The 19,369-nt window shown below is 38.9% G+C and overlaps 1 protein-coding gene across 6 annotated transcripts in view; it reads right to left on the reverse strand.

Moving 5' to 3' along the window:
• Positions 1–19,369, reverse strand: part of KIF1B (kinesin family member 1B) — a 150,450-nt gene that overhangs the window by 76,126 nt on the left and 54,955 nt on the right. For 3 of the 6 annotated variants that reach the window (XM_061160424.1, XM_061160430.1, XM_061160427.1), the window contains exons 11-16: positions 18,490–18,568; positions 17,442–17,584; positions 16,366–16,407; positions 13,419–13,630; positions 2,857–2,936; positions 1,539–1,614 (exon numbers count right to left, since the gene is read on the reverse strand). In XM_061160424.1, coding sequence (XP_061016407.1) covers positions 1,539–1,614; positions 2,857–2,936; positions 13,419–13,630; positions 16,366–16,407; positions 17,442–17,584; positions 18,490–18,568 — 632 coding nt within the window. The remainder of the gene's footprint in view (positions 1–1,538; positions 1,615–2,856; positions 2,937–13,418; positions 13,631–16,365; positions 16,408–17,441; positions 17,585–18,489; positions 18,569–19,369) is intronic. The other 3 variants (XM_061160426.1, XM_061160428.1, XM_061160425.1) reach the window with 2 other exon arrangements.

Genomic DNA, 19,369 nt, shown 5'->3' on the forward strand with positions numbered 1-19,369 from the left:
CCTAGTTCTTTTGAGATATGAATGACAAAGTCTACATATATTTAGGTTGTACAATGTGATTGTAAAAGGTGTCAATTTGATACATATATGTGCAAGGATTACCAATCGAGTTAATACATCAGGAACAGGTTCTAAAACTATATTTGGATGTGGTTATGTGGAACTTCTTTCTTTCCTGAAGAAGTCTAGAAAGTTAAAGCAAGTAAGAAAAAGCTCTGGAAACAGATATTTCAGTTTGGAATTCTGTGTTGTTTATAACACAGTACTTATTCGAGTTATTTAAGTTGTTACAAAAATTTTCCTCACTGTTCTTAACACTAAAAGATGTTAAAAATATATGCAAAGGCACAGTCTAAATTTTATTAAGCCTATAACTGCTAAAAACTCTAAAACCACAAATAATATATCTGAATAAAATAGTGTCTTACTGAAGGAAAAATCATTAAATTGTGAAAATCACTGACCTTTGGCAATATAAAAGTATAAAATACTGTTACTATTGTTCCAGGTGTATAGCACATATCTAAAATGTCTTTAAATCAATCTTCTTTGATGAAAATAATACAGCAGAATTTATTTAAAAAAAAGAAAAACCTAACCAAAAATATCCTAACAAAAACCACGGGAGTATCTCATATCAAATAAAACAAAAGTACCAACTGAAAATTCTATACCCTGTTGTTCTACGCTAACCTAGAGAGACCACCATCAGACCCTTGCATGAAGAGTTTAAATATACAGTAGCCAATCTGAAGTCATTTGAAATGAAAGACCATTTGTTATCAGTATAATTTTATGCTTTGTACATCAGTATATGTTCTATTATTAATAGATAAATAAGCACACAAAATAACCATTCCATAATAGCTTCCCAGTGTCTATGAATAACTAAGAAGCAACTTAGTTAAAAAAAAACAAACTTGTTTTTCTAATTAGCTAAAAGGTATCTACTACTTAACAACTATGATTAGGTAAGTAAGTAGGAGGGTAACTACTGGAGTCATTAAAAAAAAAATGAGAAGGGAGCAGAGGAGGCTAGAAGGATGAGCACAGAAACTGCTTTACTCAGGACAACGGCTATCACACCAAGTGGAGAAGCAAATTGAAGTGGTATTTTTCTACACAAACCTGAACAGCTGAAATTGCTTCCAAAGAGTTATAATTCAGGGTTGCTGGCACCTGTGGGGAAATCTACATAGAAAGAGTAGCCAAACTGAGGCAAGATGTGCTAGGTTAGGCTAGGAATTTAAGAGAAAGCAACTATTAAGATGAGTAAACACACTGAATAATGACCAAAAGTTACAAATTTACTGCCTTGGATCTTATTTCTATAAACAGTAAACATTTCTGAAAGCAGTTTAGAAACAGGTTGGCCTTGTAGTGTAAGATGAAATAAAAAATATCAGAAATTAAGCCATGTCTCAAGGTTTAAAAGAAAAGGAAGAAGAGGAGCCAGCCCTGAAAGACATGAAGTACCTGGAGGACCGAGACAAACAAAGTGTCTCAGTTTGGTTCACTTTCACAACACTGTTTCCTACCTTTTTAGGAGAGAAAACCCCAAGGGTTCCTCCATCTTCCCGAATGGCAACTCCCATCTCAGCCAACAAGGCTTCCCTAGAAAAAGCAATAAGCATATCAGAATCACAGTACTAAAATGATAAGTAAATCAGTCTAACATGAATTGGAAGGTAAAGCAAGCAAAGCAAAAACAATTATCTATGTTTAAAGTCAGTAATACAAATGTGAAAGAATCTACTCATCCCTTCATCAAAGGGAAATTATCTTTAAGAGAAATAGTACATTCAAAGTAAATTATGTTCCTGTCTTATGTAAAGCTGTATTTACCCAAATAGGAACTTTGTCACATCTGATTTTGGAAGCAGAAAATGATTCATAAATAATATGCCTATTAATATTAAAAAAGGAAGAATGGAACATGCCCTGAAGGCAATACATCCCATTCAAGGAACCATCTCTTAAAAATCATCAAAAGCAGTGAGAAAGTAGCTCTGATAAAGGGAGTATTATCTATAACTGTGGTTTTCTCAAATGTCATGTTCCCATGTCTACCATCACATTGATTTAACAATTTTAGCTTAAAATCTCTACAATAAAGAAGAAAATTCTGTTTCATACATTCACTTTATCAACACATTAGCACTCACTTCTGCCTCATCTTCCAGGAAGCAAGTAGAAACTAACATTAACTAAAATGTATATATTTTTAACACCTATTTTATTCTTATTATTTTTTGGCCATGCCACACAGCATATGGTATACTATTTCCTCGACCAGGGACTCAATCCGTACTTTCTGCATTGGAAGCAGAGTCTTAACCTCTGGACCACCAGGGAAGTCCCTAAAATATCTATTTACTCCAACAGCAAAAGTATTATTTGAGGTCATGTTCATTCTTAGGGTAGAGAATCAGGAGGTTAAGATAGAATACAGATTTTAAAAATTGGCAACTGAAACTACTTAACCTCTTACCAAAGAGGTTTTAGGAAACGTCACTCTGAAAGACAATAATCAAAACAGGTTTTTTCCTCTGGGCCTTTATCAAAGGCAATCTTTTTGCAAATTAAGAATTCATTCCTCAATATCTTTAATTTTTATATGGATCCCTAGCAACATGTAGTAGGTAACTAAGAACAAGACTGCCTAGAGAACATTCAAATATCTTAATTTCACTTCAGAGTGTGAATGTGGCCAGAAGTCTCACACAGGTTTTGTTTGTTGGTTCTGCATTTGGGGAGGAAAGGTTGTTTTTAACTTCTACTTTATCTTTTCTTACTATAAACGTTATCCAAATTCCCCAGATATTTTAGAAACATTCCAGAGTTTAACTTCCTGACCTCTCCATCCTGATGGCCTCTGTTTTACGCAGCTTCTCTTCCCAGGTTTCATTCAACTCAGCAATGATCTTCTCTGATTCCTAAGGAGAAAGTCCATAGTTACAGTGTCAGCGAGTCTTGTAAGTTAACCTTCTGTGCCTAGGAAGGATGGCAAGAAACAGATGATGCTCTCAGAGGATCTGAGGCAGAATCTAATACAATGAGGTTTTATTTTTTTCCCTCTTTTAATATGTAAAGAAAGAAATCAGTCCCTGATATATTAATTCCCTTTAAGTCTTAATAAAAATACCTTTACAGTGTAAGAGAGAGAAAGGGTGTATGTGTGTGTGTAGAAGAAAAGGTAATACTACATCTCCAAATGCAAAGCACTATTTCTAACAGCTACATCTACAAAAGAATAAAGCTCTCTAAGGTATTCATTGTTTTTTGTTTCACTATAATTTCACCACAACACTGAAGGTGTTTAGAATATGCTCCACTAAAATATGATACCTTGGCACACTGAGTATTTTAATACTAGTGATTTAAGAAATGGTACAAGTAGGAAGGAATCTATGACCTCCTGAAGCTAGTCCTAAGACCCTCATGAGATGTAACCTTCCTACCCCTGGAGGAATGCAGCATCCTTATTTCTAGAAGACGAAGGAACACTAAGAAGTATCTGAACAGACAAACCTTGATAAGTCTCCCCAGGTTGCTACAGATATTGTTTTATTGTGCTTCACTTTATTGCACTTCACATGTAAGGCGTTTTTTACAAATTGAAACTCTGTGGCAACCCTGCATGTAGCAAGTCTATTGGTGCCATTTTTCCAACAGCATTTGCTCACTTCATGTCTATCACACTTTGATGATTCTTGCAATATTCCAAACATTTTCACTGTTACTACATTTGCTATGGTGACAGGCAATCAGTAATCTTTGATGTCACTACTCCAATTTGCTGAAGGTTCAGATGACAACATTTGTTAGCAATAAAACATTTTTCAATTAAGGTATGCACTTAGTTTTTTTAGACATAAAGCTAGAGCACACTTAGCAGACTACAGTATAGTGTGAAGTTAAATTTTATATGCACTGGGAAAGAAAAAATTCATGTGACTCACTTTATTGTGCTATTTGCTTTACTGCTGAGCTCTGGAAGTAAAGCAGCAATCTCTCTGTGGTGCCAATACTCTTAGTTCCCCTTCCCCTTGTTCTATCATACTTTTCTACCACTTTTCACACTTTACCAAGTGTGTATGTTAGTCGCTCAGTCACGTCCAACTCTTTGCAAACCCATGGACCATAGAGCCTGCCAGGCTCCTCTGTCCATGCAATTCTCCAGGCAAGAATACAGGACTGGGTTGCCATTTCCTTCTCGAGGGGGATCTTCCCAACCCAAGGAACAAACCCAGGTCTCTTTCATTGCAGGCAGATTCTTTACTGTCTGAGTGACCAGGGAAGCCCTAGCATAAAAATGCTCACGTTTAACACTTCTTTGGGTCTTCATTTCCTTATGAAGTCATTTCCATGTCACACAGTTGTTGATGTTTAGTCACTAAGTCATGTCTGACTCTTCTGTGACTTCATGGACAGTATCCCACCAGGGTCTTCTGTCCGTGGGATTTCCCAGGCAAGAATACTTGAGTAGGTTGCCATTTCCTTCTCTCGGGGATCCTCCCAACCCAGGGATCAAACCTGCATCTCCTGCATTTGGCAGGAGGATTCTTTACCTTTGAGCTACATCATGTAAACAAATACTAAATAAATTTGTAGGATTTCACTTGTTAATCTGCCTTTTGTTACAGAAGCCCCAGCCAAGAACCTAAAAGGGTAAAAGAAAAGATATCTTTCCTCCCCTTCAACACAATACCCCCTTGAACACAGCCCAATTCCCAATATAGAAAGGGTTCATATTAATCTCATCTGAAGGCATGCAGCCACTAGCGAGACAATTTTCCATCTCCAGCTGAGTGTTTATTATGTGCCAGAAACATAAGAACTAAAACATGTTTCCTAATTTCAAGGAGCTTACTGTATACTAGGGAGAGAAAGAAATAACCATTATTCATTCATTCAGTAATCATATATAACCTCATTACCTGCCAAGCCCTGTTCTAGGTAACTAAAGATACAGCAGGGAACAAAATTCCTACCTCTCATGAGATTTATATTCCAGAAGAGAGACTGAGATAATCAATCCATTTTAATCATAAGTCGAGTTTATAGAATGCCAGACTGTCATAAGAGCTTTGTAGAAAAATAAAGAAAAGAGAGAATATAGGGGGAGAAAGCAATCTGCAGTGGGGCTGTCAGAACTGGGCTCATTGATGAGGTTCTACACGAGCAGACGGGTGTGTGAGGGGATGGGTGGGAAATGTCTAGCATTTTCCAGGAACAACAGCAAAGCTAGAGCAGCATGTTGCAGGACTGTGATGGGAATGGCAGGAGAACAGCAGGCAGTGTGCTCAGTGTTGGAACTGAAGTGCTCACAGGTCTGCCGGAAGGTGGATGAGTCAAGGCCGAGTGATACTCATACTGTGAATGAAGGACAAGCAGGAAATGTTCAGGCCAAAAAAAAAAAAAACTGGAGGAAGAAGGGATATCAAAAAGGGAGATGAGCACATGCAAAAAGCAGGAGAAAATGCTAGCATGGATACAAAATTAGAAACTCAGATGATGATGATGATAATGATAAGATAACAGTAGTGGTAGTGATTCAGGATGAGAAGTCTTCATAGTTCAAAAGATATTTCAAATTCATTTAACAGGCTATTTTATGAAGCCTCTGTGATTCCCCCAACATATCTATTAATAATTGTTGCTCAGTCACTCAGTTGTGTCTGACTGCAAACCCATGCACTGTAGCATGCCAGGCTTCCCTGTCCTTCACCACCTCTCAGAGCTTGCTCAAACTCATGTCCATTGAGTCGGTGATGCCTTCCAACCATCCTGTCCTCTGTCATCCCCTTCTCCTCCTGCCTTCAATCTTTCCCAGCATCAGGGTATTTTCCAATGAGTTGGCTCTTCACATCAGGTGGTTAAAGTAATGGAGCTTCAACTTCAGTATCAGTCCTTCCAAGGAATATTCAGGGTTGATTTCCTTTAGCATTGACTGCTTTGATCTCCTTACAGTCCAAGGGACTCTTCTCCAACAACACAGTTTAAAAACATCAATTCTTCAGCACTCAGCCTTCTTTATGGCCCAACTCTCACATCCATACACGATTACTGGAAAAACCATAGCTTTGACTATATGGACCTTGGTCGGCAAAGTAATGTCTCTGCTTTTTAATATGCTGTCTAGGTTCATCACAGCTTTTCTTCCAAGAAGGAAGCGTCTTTTAATTTCATGGCAGCAGTCACCATCTGCAGTGATTTTGGAGCCCAAGAAAATAAACTCTCTCACTGTTTCCACTGTTTTCCCATTTGTCATGAAGTGATGGAACTGGATGCCATGATCTTAAGGTTGTCTGAATGTTGAGTTTTAAGACAGCTTTTTCACCCTCCTCTTTCACCTTCATAAAGCAGTTATAAAGAACTTCCTTCTTCACTTCTGCCATAAGGGTGGCGTCATCTACATAACTGAGATTATTGATATTTCTCCCAGAAAACTTGATTCCAGCTTGTGCTTCATCCAGCCCAGCATTTCACAGGATGTACTGACTCTGAATATAAGTTAAATAAGCAGGGTGACAATATATAGCCTTGACGTACTCCTTTCCCCAATTCTGAACCAGTCCGTTGTTCCATGACTGGTTCTAACTGTTGTTTCTTGACCTGCATACAGGTTTCTTAAGAGGCAGGTAACATGGTCTGGTATTCCCATCTCTTTGAGAATTTTCCCCAGTTTGCTGTGATCCACGCAGTCAAAGGCTTTAGCATAGTTAATGAAGCCGAAGTAGATGTTTTTCTGGAATTCTCTTGCCTCTTCTATGATCCAAGAGATGTTGGCAATTTGATCTCTGGTTCCTCTGCCTTTTCTAAATCCAGCTTGAACATCTGGAAGTTTTCAGCTCACATACTGTTGAAGCCTAGCTTAAAGGATTTTGAGCATTACCTGCTAGATGTGAAATGAGCACAACTGTATGGTAGTTTGAACACTGCCTTTCTTTGGGACTGGAATAAAAACTGACTTCTTCCAGTCCTGTGGACACTGCTGAGTTTCCCGAATTTGCTGGCATATTGAGTGCAACACTTTCACAGCATTATCTTTTAGGATTTGAAATAGCTCAACTGGAATTCCATCACCTCCACTAGCTTTGTTCATAGAGATGCTTCCTAAGGCCCACTTGACTTCACATTCCAGGATGTCCGGCTCTAGGTAAGTGATCACACCATCAAGTTTATCTGGGTCATTAAGATCTCTTTTGTATAGTTCTTCTGTTTATTCTTGCCACCTTTTCTTAATATCTTGTTTCTCTTAGGCCCATAACGTTTTTGTCTTTTATTGTACCCATCTTTTTTTTTTTTTTTTTTTTATTGCACCCATCTTTGCATGAAATGTTCCCTTGGTATCTCTGATTTTCTTGAAGAGATCTCTAGTCTTTCCCATTCTATTGTTTTCCTCTATTTTCTGCATTGATCACTGAGGATGCTTTCTTATCTCTCCTTGCTATCCTTTGGAACTCTGCATTCAGATGGGTGTATCTTTCCTTTTCTCCTTTGCTTTTTGCCTCTCTTCTTTTCTCAGCTATTTGTAAGGCCTCCTCAGACAACCATTTTGCCTTTTTGCATTTCTTTTTCTTGGGGATGGTCTTGACCACAGCCTCCTGTACAATGTCATGAACCTCCATCCATAGTTCTTCAGGCACTCTGTCTATCAGAAATAATCCCTTGAATCTATTTCTCACTTCCAGTGTATAATTGTGAGGGATTTGATTTAGGCCATACCTGAATGGCCTAGTGGTTTTCCCTGCTTTCTTCAGTTTAAGTCTGAATTTTGCAATACGGAGCTCATGATCTGAGCCACAGTCAGCTTCTGCTCTTGTTTTTGCTAACCATATAGAGCTTCTCCATCTTTGACTGCAAAGAATACGATCAATCTGATTTTGCTATTGACCATCTGATGATGGTCGACTCTTTGTGTTGTTGGAAGAGAGTGTTTGCTATGACCAGCACATTCTCTAGACAAAACTCTGTTAGCCTTTGCCCTGTTTCATTTTGTATTCCAAGGCCAAACTTGCCTGTTACTTCAGGTATCTCTTGACTTTCTACTTTTGCATTCCAGTCCCATATGATGAAAAGGACATCTTTTTCTGGTGTTAATTCCAGAAGGTCTAGTAGGTTTTCATAGAGCTGTTCAACTTCAGCTTCTTCCGCATTAGTGGTTGGGGCATAGATGTGGATTACTGTGATACTGAATGATTTGCCTTGGAAACAAACAGAGATCATTCTGTAGTTTTTGAGACTACACACAAGTACTGGCAATTTGATCTCTGCCAAGTACTGGCAATTTTGAACTCTTCTGTGGACTATGAAGGCTACTCCATTTCCTCTAAGGAATTTTGCCCACAGTAGTAGCTATAATGGTCATCTGAATTAAATTCACCCATTCTGGCAAATGTAGTGTAGTTAATATAGATGACTATTAATATAGTTAATGTAGAAGAGTAGAATAGTTAATGTAGAGAAGTATTAATATCTACATAGAAAGAAACTAGGAAGATTTACTACAATAACACCCTAAGGCACCTGGCACTTGTTTTCTGGAATGAGGAAGCGAGCATGGTAAAAGCCCAGAGTAAAGACTCATGGAGGTGGGATGCATGAGACAAGTGCTCGGGCCTGGTGCACTGGGAAGACCCAGAGGAATCGGGTGGAGAGGGAGGTGGGAGGGGGGATTGGGATGGGGAATACGTGTAAATCTATGGCTGATTCATATCAATGTATGACAAAACCCACTGAAATGTTGTGAAGTAATTAGCCTCCAACTAATAAAAAAAAAAAAAAAAAGACTCATGGAAGCAACTGCAAAAGCAAAGGAGTACAGGAGCCAGAAGAAACACAGGAGGGCATGACAAGGAGGGTGATGATAACCGTGGAGGAGGAGCAACAACGAACAAAGAACAAAACTTACAACACTCAGAAAAGGCCTGGGCATCAGGGAGGTAGAAAGAAAGGGGGACATGCAGGAGGTACTCAGAAACGAGTCTGTTACAAAGTGCAAGAAGCTACAGCCAGCCTACAGTGGAAGGCAGGAGGGCAGAGGCAAAAATCACCTGAACTGGCTCTCATTAACCCCCTGAACACACTCACAGGCTGAAAGACTAGAATAGCTACCTGAGGGCATCTCTACAGTCCTCCAACAGGAATGAATAATCTGCAGTGCAAAGACCACCCCACAGCCAATCGAGGAACCACAAGTCACCACAGAGGGCCGGCAGCCAAGAAAGGCACACAATGCTGAAAGAGGACGGGCAGGAAAGGAAGGGTACCAAGTACCAAGTGGTCAACAGCCTCTCTAACTCACCACCAAAGTTAGTCAGTAGCTCAAACAGGGGAGCATTAATGCTTCTGCAAATGACTGTCAAAGGGCAAGTACAATACAAGCAGGCCTCATAACCTGTAAGAGTCTCAGGCTTATTAAAGAGAGTTGGATAGAAACCTTCACATTAAGTGGCAACTTCAAAAACAAAGGCACAGGATAACACAATGCCCAAACCACAGCACCTGCACTAAGGGCTTATTTTATATACTGTGGTCCACAAGCCACAGTGATGTCAGTTATAAAATACAAACTGATCCATGAGATGCTTGAAATACATATTTTTTCTGACTGGTTATTTTTAGAGAAGGAGCAAGTCAGAGCTGAGGTTTATCTGGCTCTGTTAAAGCTACTCTTCTGATATTTTGGGGCGACTATAAACTCACCCCTAGGAAGCAAGTTACTGTCTAGGAATCCTCTTACCATCTTGCTGCCAACTCTGGTGTGACCTCTCTAATTTTACTCACTACCTGGAGGGTAAGTCAGAATAAGACCTCCCTGTAGAAAAGAGATTTAAGGAGCAAGCTAAGGAAGGTACTACCTTCATTCTTTCATTACAGCTTCAAGCTGCAACTTTTATGTCTTCTAGAAAGTTATTTTTTTTAAACTCTGAGGAAACAATGTTGAGTGTCATTTAGCAAAACTTCAGCCCTGGAAAAAGTCACTTATTCCACAGACATTCTAGAAACACAGAGAAACTAAGTGACTATCCTCAGGCCACACTTCTCCCAGAGCTAAGTCTATGGCTGCATTTCCTGTGTGTTCTTCTTCCAACTAAGGCAGAATCCACAGGCTTTAAATAAGATATTCTATGAGATAGCTCACCATAAATTAAGAAAGAGTGAGGAATATTCTTTTTTCAAGGCTAAATGACAAACCTAGTATAAATGAAACAGAGATGCCAAGAGGATGGTAGCTTCCAGTCTGAGTCACCAATTCATTCTGCAGGCAGGCCTGGCACATGGGGGTCCAGCACTGCTTATAACTTATTCTAGAAGCAAATTTAAGATTAACCTGAATTGGAATTCATGCTTTAGAAATGAGGAGTCAAGGAGACACTCTTCAAAGGTCTTTTTCCTATAGGTACTGTACATTAAAAAATCGTGAAAAAACAGAGTAACATCGGGAACATTTTTTAAGCTTGCAGGCATGCTGGGCTCAGGCATCTTTTACAACTTTGATCTCACATCATGTCTGTCTGGCTATCTGCACAGCACTGGCTATTAAGTCAGTTCATAATGCTGAACACAAATAAATCTTCATCGTGATCAGTTAAGATGGCGGACAAGTCCACAGAATAAGTCAGAAACATTTCCCCAGAAAAAAAAAATTATAGTTTAGATTGAGATATTTAAATAGTTAAATGCTTACTACATGGAACATTCCTTGAAACCATCAGATAAGTTTTACTGTACTGAATGCAGCCTGCTTCATGAGTGAGCAGCTCCAAGCGTGGGGCCCTTGGGCTGCCGAGAACAGCATTTACCCTTGCGTGCTTCTGTAATGGATATCTGTGGATATTTATAGTCTAAAAGCCTAAGCAATGGCACTCACAGTGCTGACACTGATGCCAGACTAATAAACACCAGAGGCACCACCTAGTAGCTATTGCTACATATTTAAAACCTTCTTAAGCCGGAATCCAAGTCAAGGATACAACATTTCAACTCACTCTGAGGTGCAGCTAAAAACAGAAAGCAGTTACATTTTACTCTCTTTGCCAAAGATGTGCAGAGGGCCCAGGGTATTTATGATGGGTAACCTCCCTCTCTTCCACATGGAAACAGGACATTCAATGAATGAAGCAATAGTAATGCCCTGTGTAAAAGTATTCTACCAACTGATCCTTTTTTTAAAAAGTCAAAAGTATAGAGAAACAAAGGGACATAAAATGTTAGGAAAATGAATGACCCTCCTGTATTACTGTTTTCCATTACAGTATTTTTCTCCTACAGTGTCATGTCTTAGGAATGCCATTCCTTCACATTCAGAACAGTGAAACAGTCTCCAAAATGAGAAATCTGCAAGCATTTCTATCGTACAACCACTGCCTTGCCCTGTGAACACAGGATGTCATCTGCCTGCAGCATCAAAATGCAGGTCTGCTGACATGGAATTCTCACCAATCAAAAACTAGTAGCAGAACTAAGGTGCTTACACTACTATCATGCTGCATCAAAAAACAAGACTGAATGCAAAACCATAAAGAAACTATTTTCTAAAGCTAGTAAAAATAGGAAATATCATTTAGATTGGTTTAAAGGAGAATTAAAACAGAGAAACTTATTTCTGCTAAAAATAATAATACAATTCTGTTTTGGGTGGGAAGCAGAGAGGCTGGAGAGAGGGTTCCTTGAAAAAAGGCAGTGTAATTCCCTAGAAACTAGGCGGAAGATACTGGGTGACCTAACAGTTAAAGCATCTGGTCCACATCTTGACTCCTAAATTCAACATTATTTTCAGTTGGTTCCATTTAGCAGCTGGGAAGAATTTTTTTCATACATCAAGAAGTGTTTAAGGAAGTGTAATCTCATTTGTACATTAAGGTAAGAATCAAATAGTAAGACTCCAAATTCCCAAAGAAAAATGACATTTTATAATAAATGACAGATTCCATTTTTCCCTTCCACAGAATCCCTGCATGTTGCCACTGGCCTGAAGAGAACCCTACACAGAAACTTTGTCACTGACACCTATTGTGATAAAATACAGAAACAAAAAGCAATTCTTGCACAGGCCTTCACTAACACCTTCAGTAAAGTTCCAAAGTCAATTTTACAATAGCAGAAATTATCCTTTTCTTTGCAATATTTAATGAAAAGATTTCTCACTCCCTGTCCCTTTGTCAGGTGTTTCAGAATTTCCCCCCTTTCCACTAATAAATCCTGAAGGAATCAACAAGATCATTACTTTTGTTTCTGAAGCATCTTATGTTAGAAGTGACTGAAATGCCAAAGAAAAGGTAGGCTGATTGAGAGGCAGAAGTCAATTCTTCAACATCTTTTGCAGCCTCATCTGCAAACCAAAATAAAAGCATCAACAATTATCAAGCTAAACTCCCTTTTAGCAAAAAGGTTCAGCAAACTTTTTCTATTGTTAACCTGTCAAAGTGTGTCACTGTTCTCCACGGTTCTTGAATGAGCAGCCATGGTGAAGAATGCTGAGTGCACGTGACGAGGACTGCTCACTGGGCACAGGGTTGCAACCCCCCAGCTCCTTACAGTTTCTTTGCCCTCCTTGCTTTTCCCACCCTGGTCTCTTGAATACAAAAGCCACAAGGGATAGATCATTCTCATCCTGGAAGTGACAAGCAGGGAAATAAAAGGCATTTGTGTTGCTGTCACGATGATGTGATGGATGGCACCACAGGTGACAACTGTCTGCTCTCGTTGTAGTCACAGAGGGGGATTAACATTCATATTCACCAAGACAGAGAAGAAAGTACCTCAAAGAGTCAGCTGCTGGGTGGCATGGCGGGTGACCTGCACACACGGGACTCCAGTACATGGCACCAGCACTGAGATCCGTGACCTGTGTGCACCTGCACAGGAGGGGCAGCCCCTCCACTGCAGGGATCACAGGGCTTTCTATGAACTTCCAGAAAATAAAATTTCATGTGTCTCTGAATAAAGCTGGTATAGCTACTCAAATGTGCAAACCTTCTTTGGATTACATATTTTACTAACAGAAGCAGATTCTGCACTTTGCAGAATTTCATCTTCCAAAGAAGCCAAATGTTAAATTAGTTTCCAATGAAATTTCTAAGTAAACGATTTCACCATGACTTATAAACTGTGGACATATCTACTTATGGACATGATGGATGGACACACCTACATACCAGCTACCTCGCCTGGCCAACCTCTGACCTGCCCACGCAACTGTCCCTCCCATCCCTGCCCAGCCATGTCAGACTCAAGCATTCTGGTGAAAAGAAATTAATCACCTTACAAAGCAGTAACTTCAGGACACCTCTGAGAGTTAGAAAGTTCTTTCATGTGCTGAACCAACATCTCAATGGTTTCTTGTCCTTACCCTGCCTTATAGAATGACACAGAATACCTTCCATTGAGTCTGAGTAGGTACTACCTACCTTCAGACGTTCGATGGCTTCCTCTCCTCCAGGTGTAGACATGATTCTCTCCTGAATACTGGTCACAGATGTTAAGCCCACCTGACTACTGAGTGAGCAGGAAGATGGAGATGAAGTAAGGGACCCCATGGATGCTGTGGAAAAATTGCCAGGACGTTGATTCTCAGATGCTAGCAAGTACCTATGCTTATTGTTCTGAAAATCTTTCAGATCTAGGAGATAGAAAGAAGGGAAGGCAGAAAAAGTAGAAAAGGAGCAGAAGAAGAAAAAAGATAGGAAGGAACACCAGTGTAAGAAAGGAGAGCATTAAAGCAGCAAGACAAAGACAAGTTATGATACAAAGACAAGTTGTAATTGTTCCAGATGGCAGTTCTCAAACATGACTGTCTTGTTTTTAATACTGGCATTGGAGAGGTTAAGAACTGCTCCTGAATTTAGAAACTAGAAAGTCCAGTGTGGGTTAACACTGCATCTGGTAGAGGGACACAGAGCCTCCAAGGACACTGCTGAAGCTCTGTCCCTACACAACCAGGCTACCTGCCTTCCATCCCATCCACGGCTCCAAATCTGTAATGTCTTAGGATTATACAACTGTTAAATGCCAGTAGTTCTAACAGCAAAGGGAAAAAAATGATCATTTATCTGTCAGGATCAATACATATCAGCCTGGCCCAGTATCTTACTGGACTCAAGAAAAACTCCCAAGAAAATGTTACATTAAAACAAAAATCTGAGCACTTAGTAGTGTTCTTTGTATGCTAACAAGGATTTTTTAAATATACCTTTTAAAAAAAGAAGAGTTAAGTGCAGAAACTACAGGAGTCTTGTATAAGTCCTGGCTAAGAACTCAGGGCTAATTACTTCAACAGGGATGAACAATGAGTGAATGATGAGCAAATTATTAAATCTGGTGTTGCTCACATTCATCTATTGGAGCAAGCAAAAATCAAGGCTGATTATCTACTAATTTAAATAAGGCTCTCACTTTGCCTAACAGAATGACAATGAGTCACTGGGAAGCCAAGTTCCTAGTACGATATGCAAGTTCTAGGGATACACTTTCATTTACTTAAGTATTTAACAGAATTCTAAGTTTCGCTTTTAAACTTAGTTTTGGTAAAAAAGAGCCACAAATAACAAATTCATTAAACTGCCATTTGTACTTTTCTTCATAAGTCATCTTTCTCCAGTAGGCACCAGAGGAAATCCATAGGTACTGGTGCGTTCTTATTTTTAAATTAGCTCATGTTTATATGTAAGAAAATCTACACTGTTCAAAATTCATTTCAAAACTAAGTAAGTTTTCCTTAAAGGATATGAGTCAATACAAAGAGTCAGAAAAATTATTATTAGCTTTCTCTGAGTCTATCCCACGTAAACTTAATCAAAGCCAGTTCCTGAATCCCCTTAAAACCAGTGGTTGCTTCAAGACAGTTTGAGAACCACCATCTGCAAAAATATAACATAGGAAAACAAGCAAATTTTAAAAGGGAGGGGCGTAGGAACTGTTGCAAAAAATTAGCCATTGGGTGGTGGCAGCTAGGTGGGGAAGAACAAGATGGAAGGTCCAGCTGACACATGCAAGCCCTATAAGGCATTAAGTGCAGCGATTGAAACGGAAACTCAGTTGTCAAGGCTGCTCTCCTGCACGGACATAGAGTTAAAACTCAGTCATGCATAGCTTTTTGGGAGATGCCACAACTGCTCAGAAAAAGTGAGGCAACAAGCTGGCAGCAGCAGCACCTGCAGCACAAAAGCAAGAACAAAGGATGTCTTTCCCACACCAGAACCAGCTGGCTTCGGAAATCTCAGACAGAGCAGTTCCAGTCCAAGAGTCGCTGTGGGTTAGGACATTACAGGCTCTTCGAGGCCAAAACTCAAGACAGCAGCCAGGGCTGCACTGGGCTTCTCCTGTGTCTGCCAAGCCCTGTCACATGACATCCCATAGAAACAAACAAACCAAGAAAAATCTAAAACTGAATCACCCCCAAATCAAGATTCTTCATTTATTTATGAGTTATTCATTTACGAGTTAGCTTTAAAGGGTGATAGATATGGAGAGTAATGAGGTGTGATCCCTTTACAAAAAGTCCTCATTCAAGCACACATTTTTGACACCCAAGTCTTAAAAAATTTAATTTGTAATTCATGAATGAGGAAAAAAGTTTACCTAATCATCAAGTAAGCTGAGGTCCAAGATCTGTAGGAAATATGCTTGGCATAAGCACAGGTGAGTGCTAATCCAAAATCACAGAGCTACTCCAGCACAGAGATTTGGCCAACTAGAAGTGACTTCTTTCAATTATATATACACTAAGGCTCAGAGTTAGAGAGCTATTTTAAAAGGATTTTTCTAAAAAGTAATCAGACCGTGAGGGATCAAGAAGCCAAAAAAGGTGCCATAATGATTAAAAACGAGCACTCTTAGTTACACTATCCAGTCTGACCACATAGAAACCACGGGATCTCATTTAGTGCAAATTAGCCACTCCAGGCAGCAGTGTCCTCGCTGGCAAAATGGGCAAAAAAGGAACTCTGTGCAAGTCACTGACAGGTTTAAAAGAGATAATATATTCCAGATACCGGGAACAGGTCCTAGCACATCATAAGCACTCAATACATGTGAGCTGCTGTGATCACTGCCATCACCATCTATGAGTTTGGATTCAATTTAATCACACAAAACCAAAGTGGAAAAACTAAAGAGTAAAGCAACAAGAGGTTTTTAAGTCTCTTGACCTAATTCAAGCCACAAACTGAAATTCAGCAAAGTCTGCTTTGCTAATGGAAAAGGACAAAAAATAGGAATAATTTCTGAATCTACTATGCTCTGTCTGGGATTTCCCTGTTAGGATCACTGACATGCAAAGCTCATCTTAAGGCTGATCCAGCAGAGGCAGAGTAGCAAGTCAAAGTACTGGAAACCACCAATATATGAGATACACACATTTGCCTCCACTTCCCGAGTAATCATCGATCAATGGATCAACTGAAGGTAAGCAAGAGGGAAAATACAAAAAGGGTCAAAGTTCAGGTTCAGCAGTGACATAGAAAGGGAACAGAGCAGTATTTGGAATTTGGGAAGCTGAAAATAATTAACACTTAGAATAACATACTACCATTTTACAAGCTGTATGTATTCATTTAAATTCAGGTGTTAATCAGTAAGAAGAACTAAACTAGAAGAGGCCTTGAAAATCTTATTAGAATGCCAAATAATGATATTAATCTGAAACTCAAAAATAAAAATATGCTTTATTAAGTACACTCATATACTATTATACTGAATATTCTAGTTAACTCCCTCAGGAGAACTTCTGATTAGACATTTTGTAGGCAGATCACTGAGGTTAGAGAGTCATTTAAAGACTCTCTGGAAGTCTAATTCTTGAACTTGACAGGATTTGGCTATTTGCCCCTTCATAAGTTTATAAGGAGTGAGCTGGGGGGCATTTAACCACTCATAGGTAAATCTTATCTGAAAGGAGACTGGAATGGTGGGTTTCTTACAAATATATTCAGTATTACTACTACATTAATCCAAAGAAACCCAAAACACAAAAACGAAAAATTGAAGTAACAATTTTATGAAGTGATTAATTTCGCAGTGAGAATAAACTTAACATTCCAAATAAACTTCACTGCTGATCTAAAATAGAAATCCAATAAAAAATACAAGCAATGATACGTAACATTTTAAAATGTAATTTCATGAGTTCAAAACCTGATACATGGGTACATAAAAGAAATTCTGAGATCATTTTCAAAGAGCTTTTGGGGTGGGTGTGCTGCACAGCTTGTGGGATCTTGGTTCCCCTGACCAAGGATTGAACCTGGGCCATGGCAGTAAAAGCCAAAAATCCTAACCACTGTGCCACCAGGGAACTACCCTCAATGGACTTCTTTAAAAGGTTAAGAAAAAACCAAAAAACTCTTTGTTATCAAGTTTCATCAAGTTCCTTAACTCTAAGTTTAAGAGCCCTAGAAAGGAATCGATTTTGTGCTGGTCCTTAATTCACTTACTATCAATAATATCTCCCAGCCCCTGAGCACGAAGAAGGTCCTTCAGCCGTGTCACCTCCTCCTTTAATTCACGAACCAGTTTGGCATTGGGGTCCTCATTGATAACGGCATTACATTTAATTTGTTTTGCACGATCTGCGTATCTAGATCCAAAAAGAAGACACATTTTTGCCATTCCTTAAATGCTCTACTTCTCATAAGTAACATACCATTATTTCTAAAAACAGCTTGAGTGTTTACACATTTTATGAGCCTTAGTAAAAATACATTTGTAGAAAGCATTATTTTTAGTACCTTATAAAGATGTGGGGAAAGGCTCCAATGAATCTAAGTGATTTCCTCAAGATCACAAAGGAAATAAATATCAGAGACTAATATCGAAATAAATATCGAAACCAATTTATTAGACTCTATAGTGTTTCTCCATTATATCAGAAATGTTTTTGCTAAGAGAAGAGTTGAAAGTTCCAGATTAATGTAATCGAACCTAATCATATACAAAACTATCCTATTAGTGAACATTCTGTCAGTAATTTTTAAAATATTACATGTACTCATAACTTTATTATTTGTTACGATGTGCGTGAGCACTTCTATAAGGACAAACATGAGAAGGGGACACTTCTTTTTTTTTTTTCATTTATTTTTATTAGTTGGAGGCTAATTACTTTACAATATTGTAGTGGTTTTTGTCATACATTGACATGAATCAGCCATGGACTTACATGTATTCCTCATCCTGATCCCCCGGGGACACTTCTTTTTATAGAAAATACTGTAAGAAGTTTTTACTATTATCTAAAAGTTACCCAAAAATCTCACTAGAGCAAATTTAATATCTTTCCTATGAAAAAGTTCCTGCTTTTCTCAATGAAACTGAAAAGTATAAACAGGTGTGTGTGTGTGTGTGTGTGTTCCCTGTTATAAAAGGGATGGGTCATTGTTTACTCAAGCAACTACCCACATAGCATAAGACAACCCATGGCCTAACAAGAAGACTTATGGGGAACACTGTGTTTTCATTAACTATTGAGATCAAACGGAATACCTCAGAGTGCTCAAAGTTTCATCATAGTTGATATCAGCTGGGCTCAGAGCAGCAACCATTGCAGTCCGAGAATTGCCACCTAAAAAGATGAATCATGATTATCTCAAATCATACTTGTTTTATAAAAAAACTTTATTGAATGTGTCAAATCAGACAGCAAAACCTCAGATTCTAAGATTTAATCAGTAAGTTTTTGAAATGTCCCAAGCCAGGCATGGTTACAAGTAAATCTTGGTATCTGGATATACTGTGTCCAGTTTCCCTAGACACTCCACTAGAGCCACTCTTAATAATATGAAAGTCACTGGTGACATGAATAGCCATTCTCAGCCACTTCCTTATATCAGCAACATGTAACACAGCTAATCACTCCCTCCTTATCAAGAAAGAGGGAAAGGGGCTAAAGGAACAGTGAATGATAGGTACAAAGATCCAAAAACATCAGCAAAGAGGAGTTACATCTGATTACATGCCTCTCAAAGGAGCATGGGGTTTTCAAAAAGGAGCAACAGTTTGAAGTAGGTGTGTGGTCAGATAAACAACTAATCAACAGTTCATGTCCTGAAGTAAATAAGACATGGGAGCAAACCCTGATTTAAAGGTGGGCAATAATATCACAGGAAAGATATTAAAGATGTTCACTAAAAGTAGCACCTTGGCTACTCTATTAGCTAAGACGGCAGAGCAGGAAGCCCCTGAGCTCACCTCTTTTCACAGGCACACAAAATAACAACTATTTACAAAGCAACTATTGGTAAGAAAAATCAAACGACTAGCAGAAAAGTCCTAAAACCAAAGAAGGAATCACAAGGAGACAGGTAGGTGGGGCAGAGATATGGAATAGTCAAGACCCACAGCCCTGGGTGGTTGAGCCCCAAAT

Source organism: Dama dama, chromosome 14 (genome assembly GCF_033118175.1).
Source record: "Dama dama isolate Ldn47 chromosome 14, ASM3311817v1, whole genome shotgun sequence".
Taxonomy (NCBI): domain Eukaryota; kingdom Metazoa; phylum Chordata; class Mammalia; order Artiodactyla; family Cervidae; genus Dama; species Dama dama.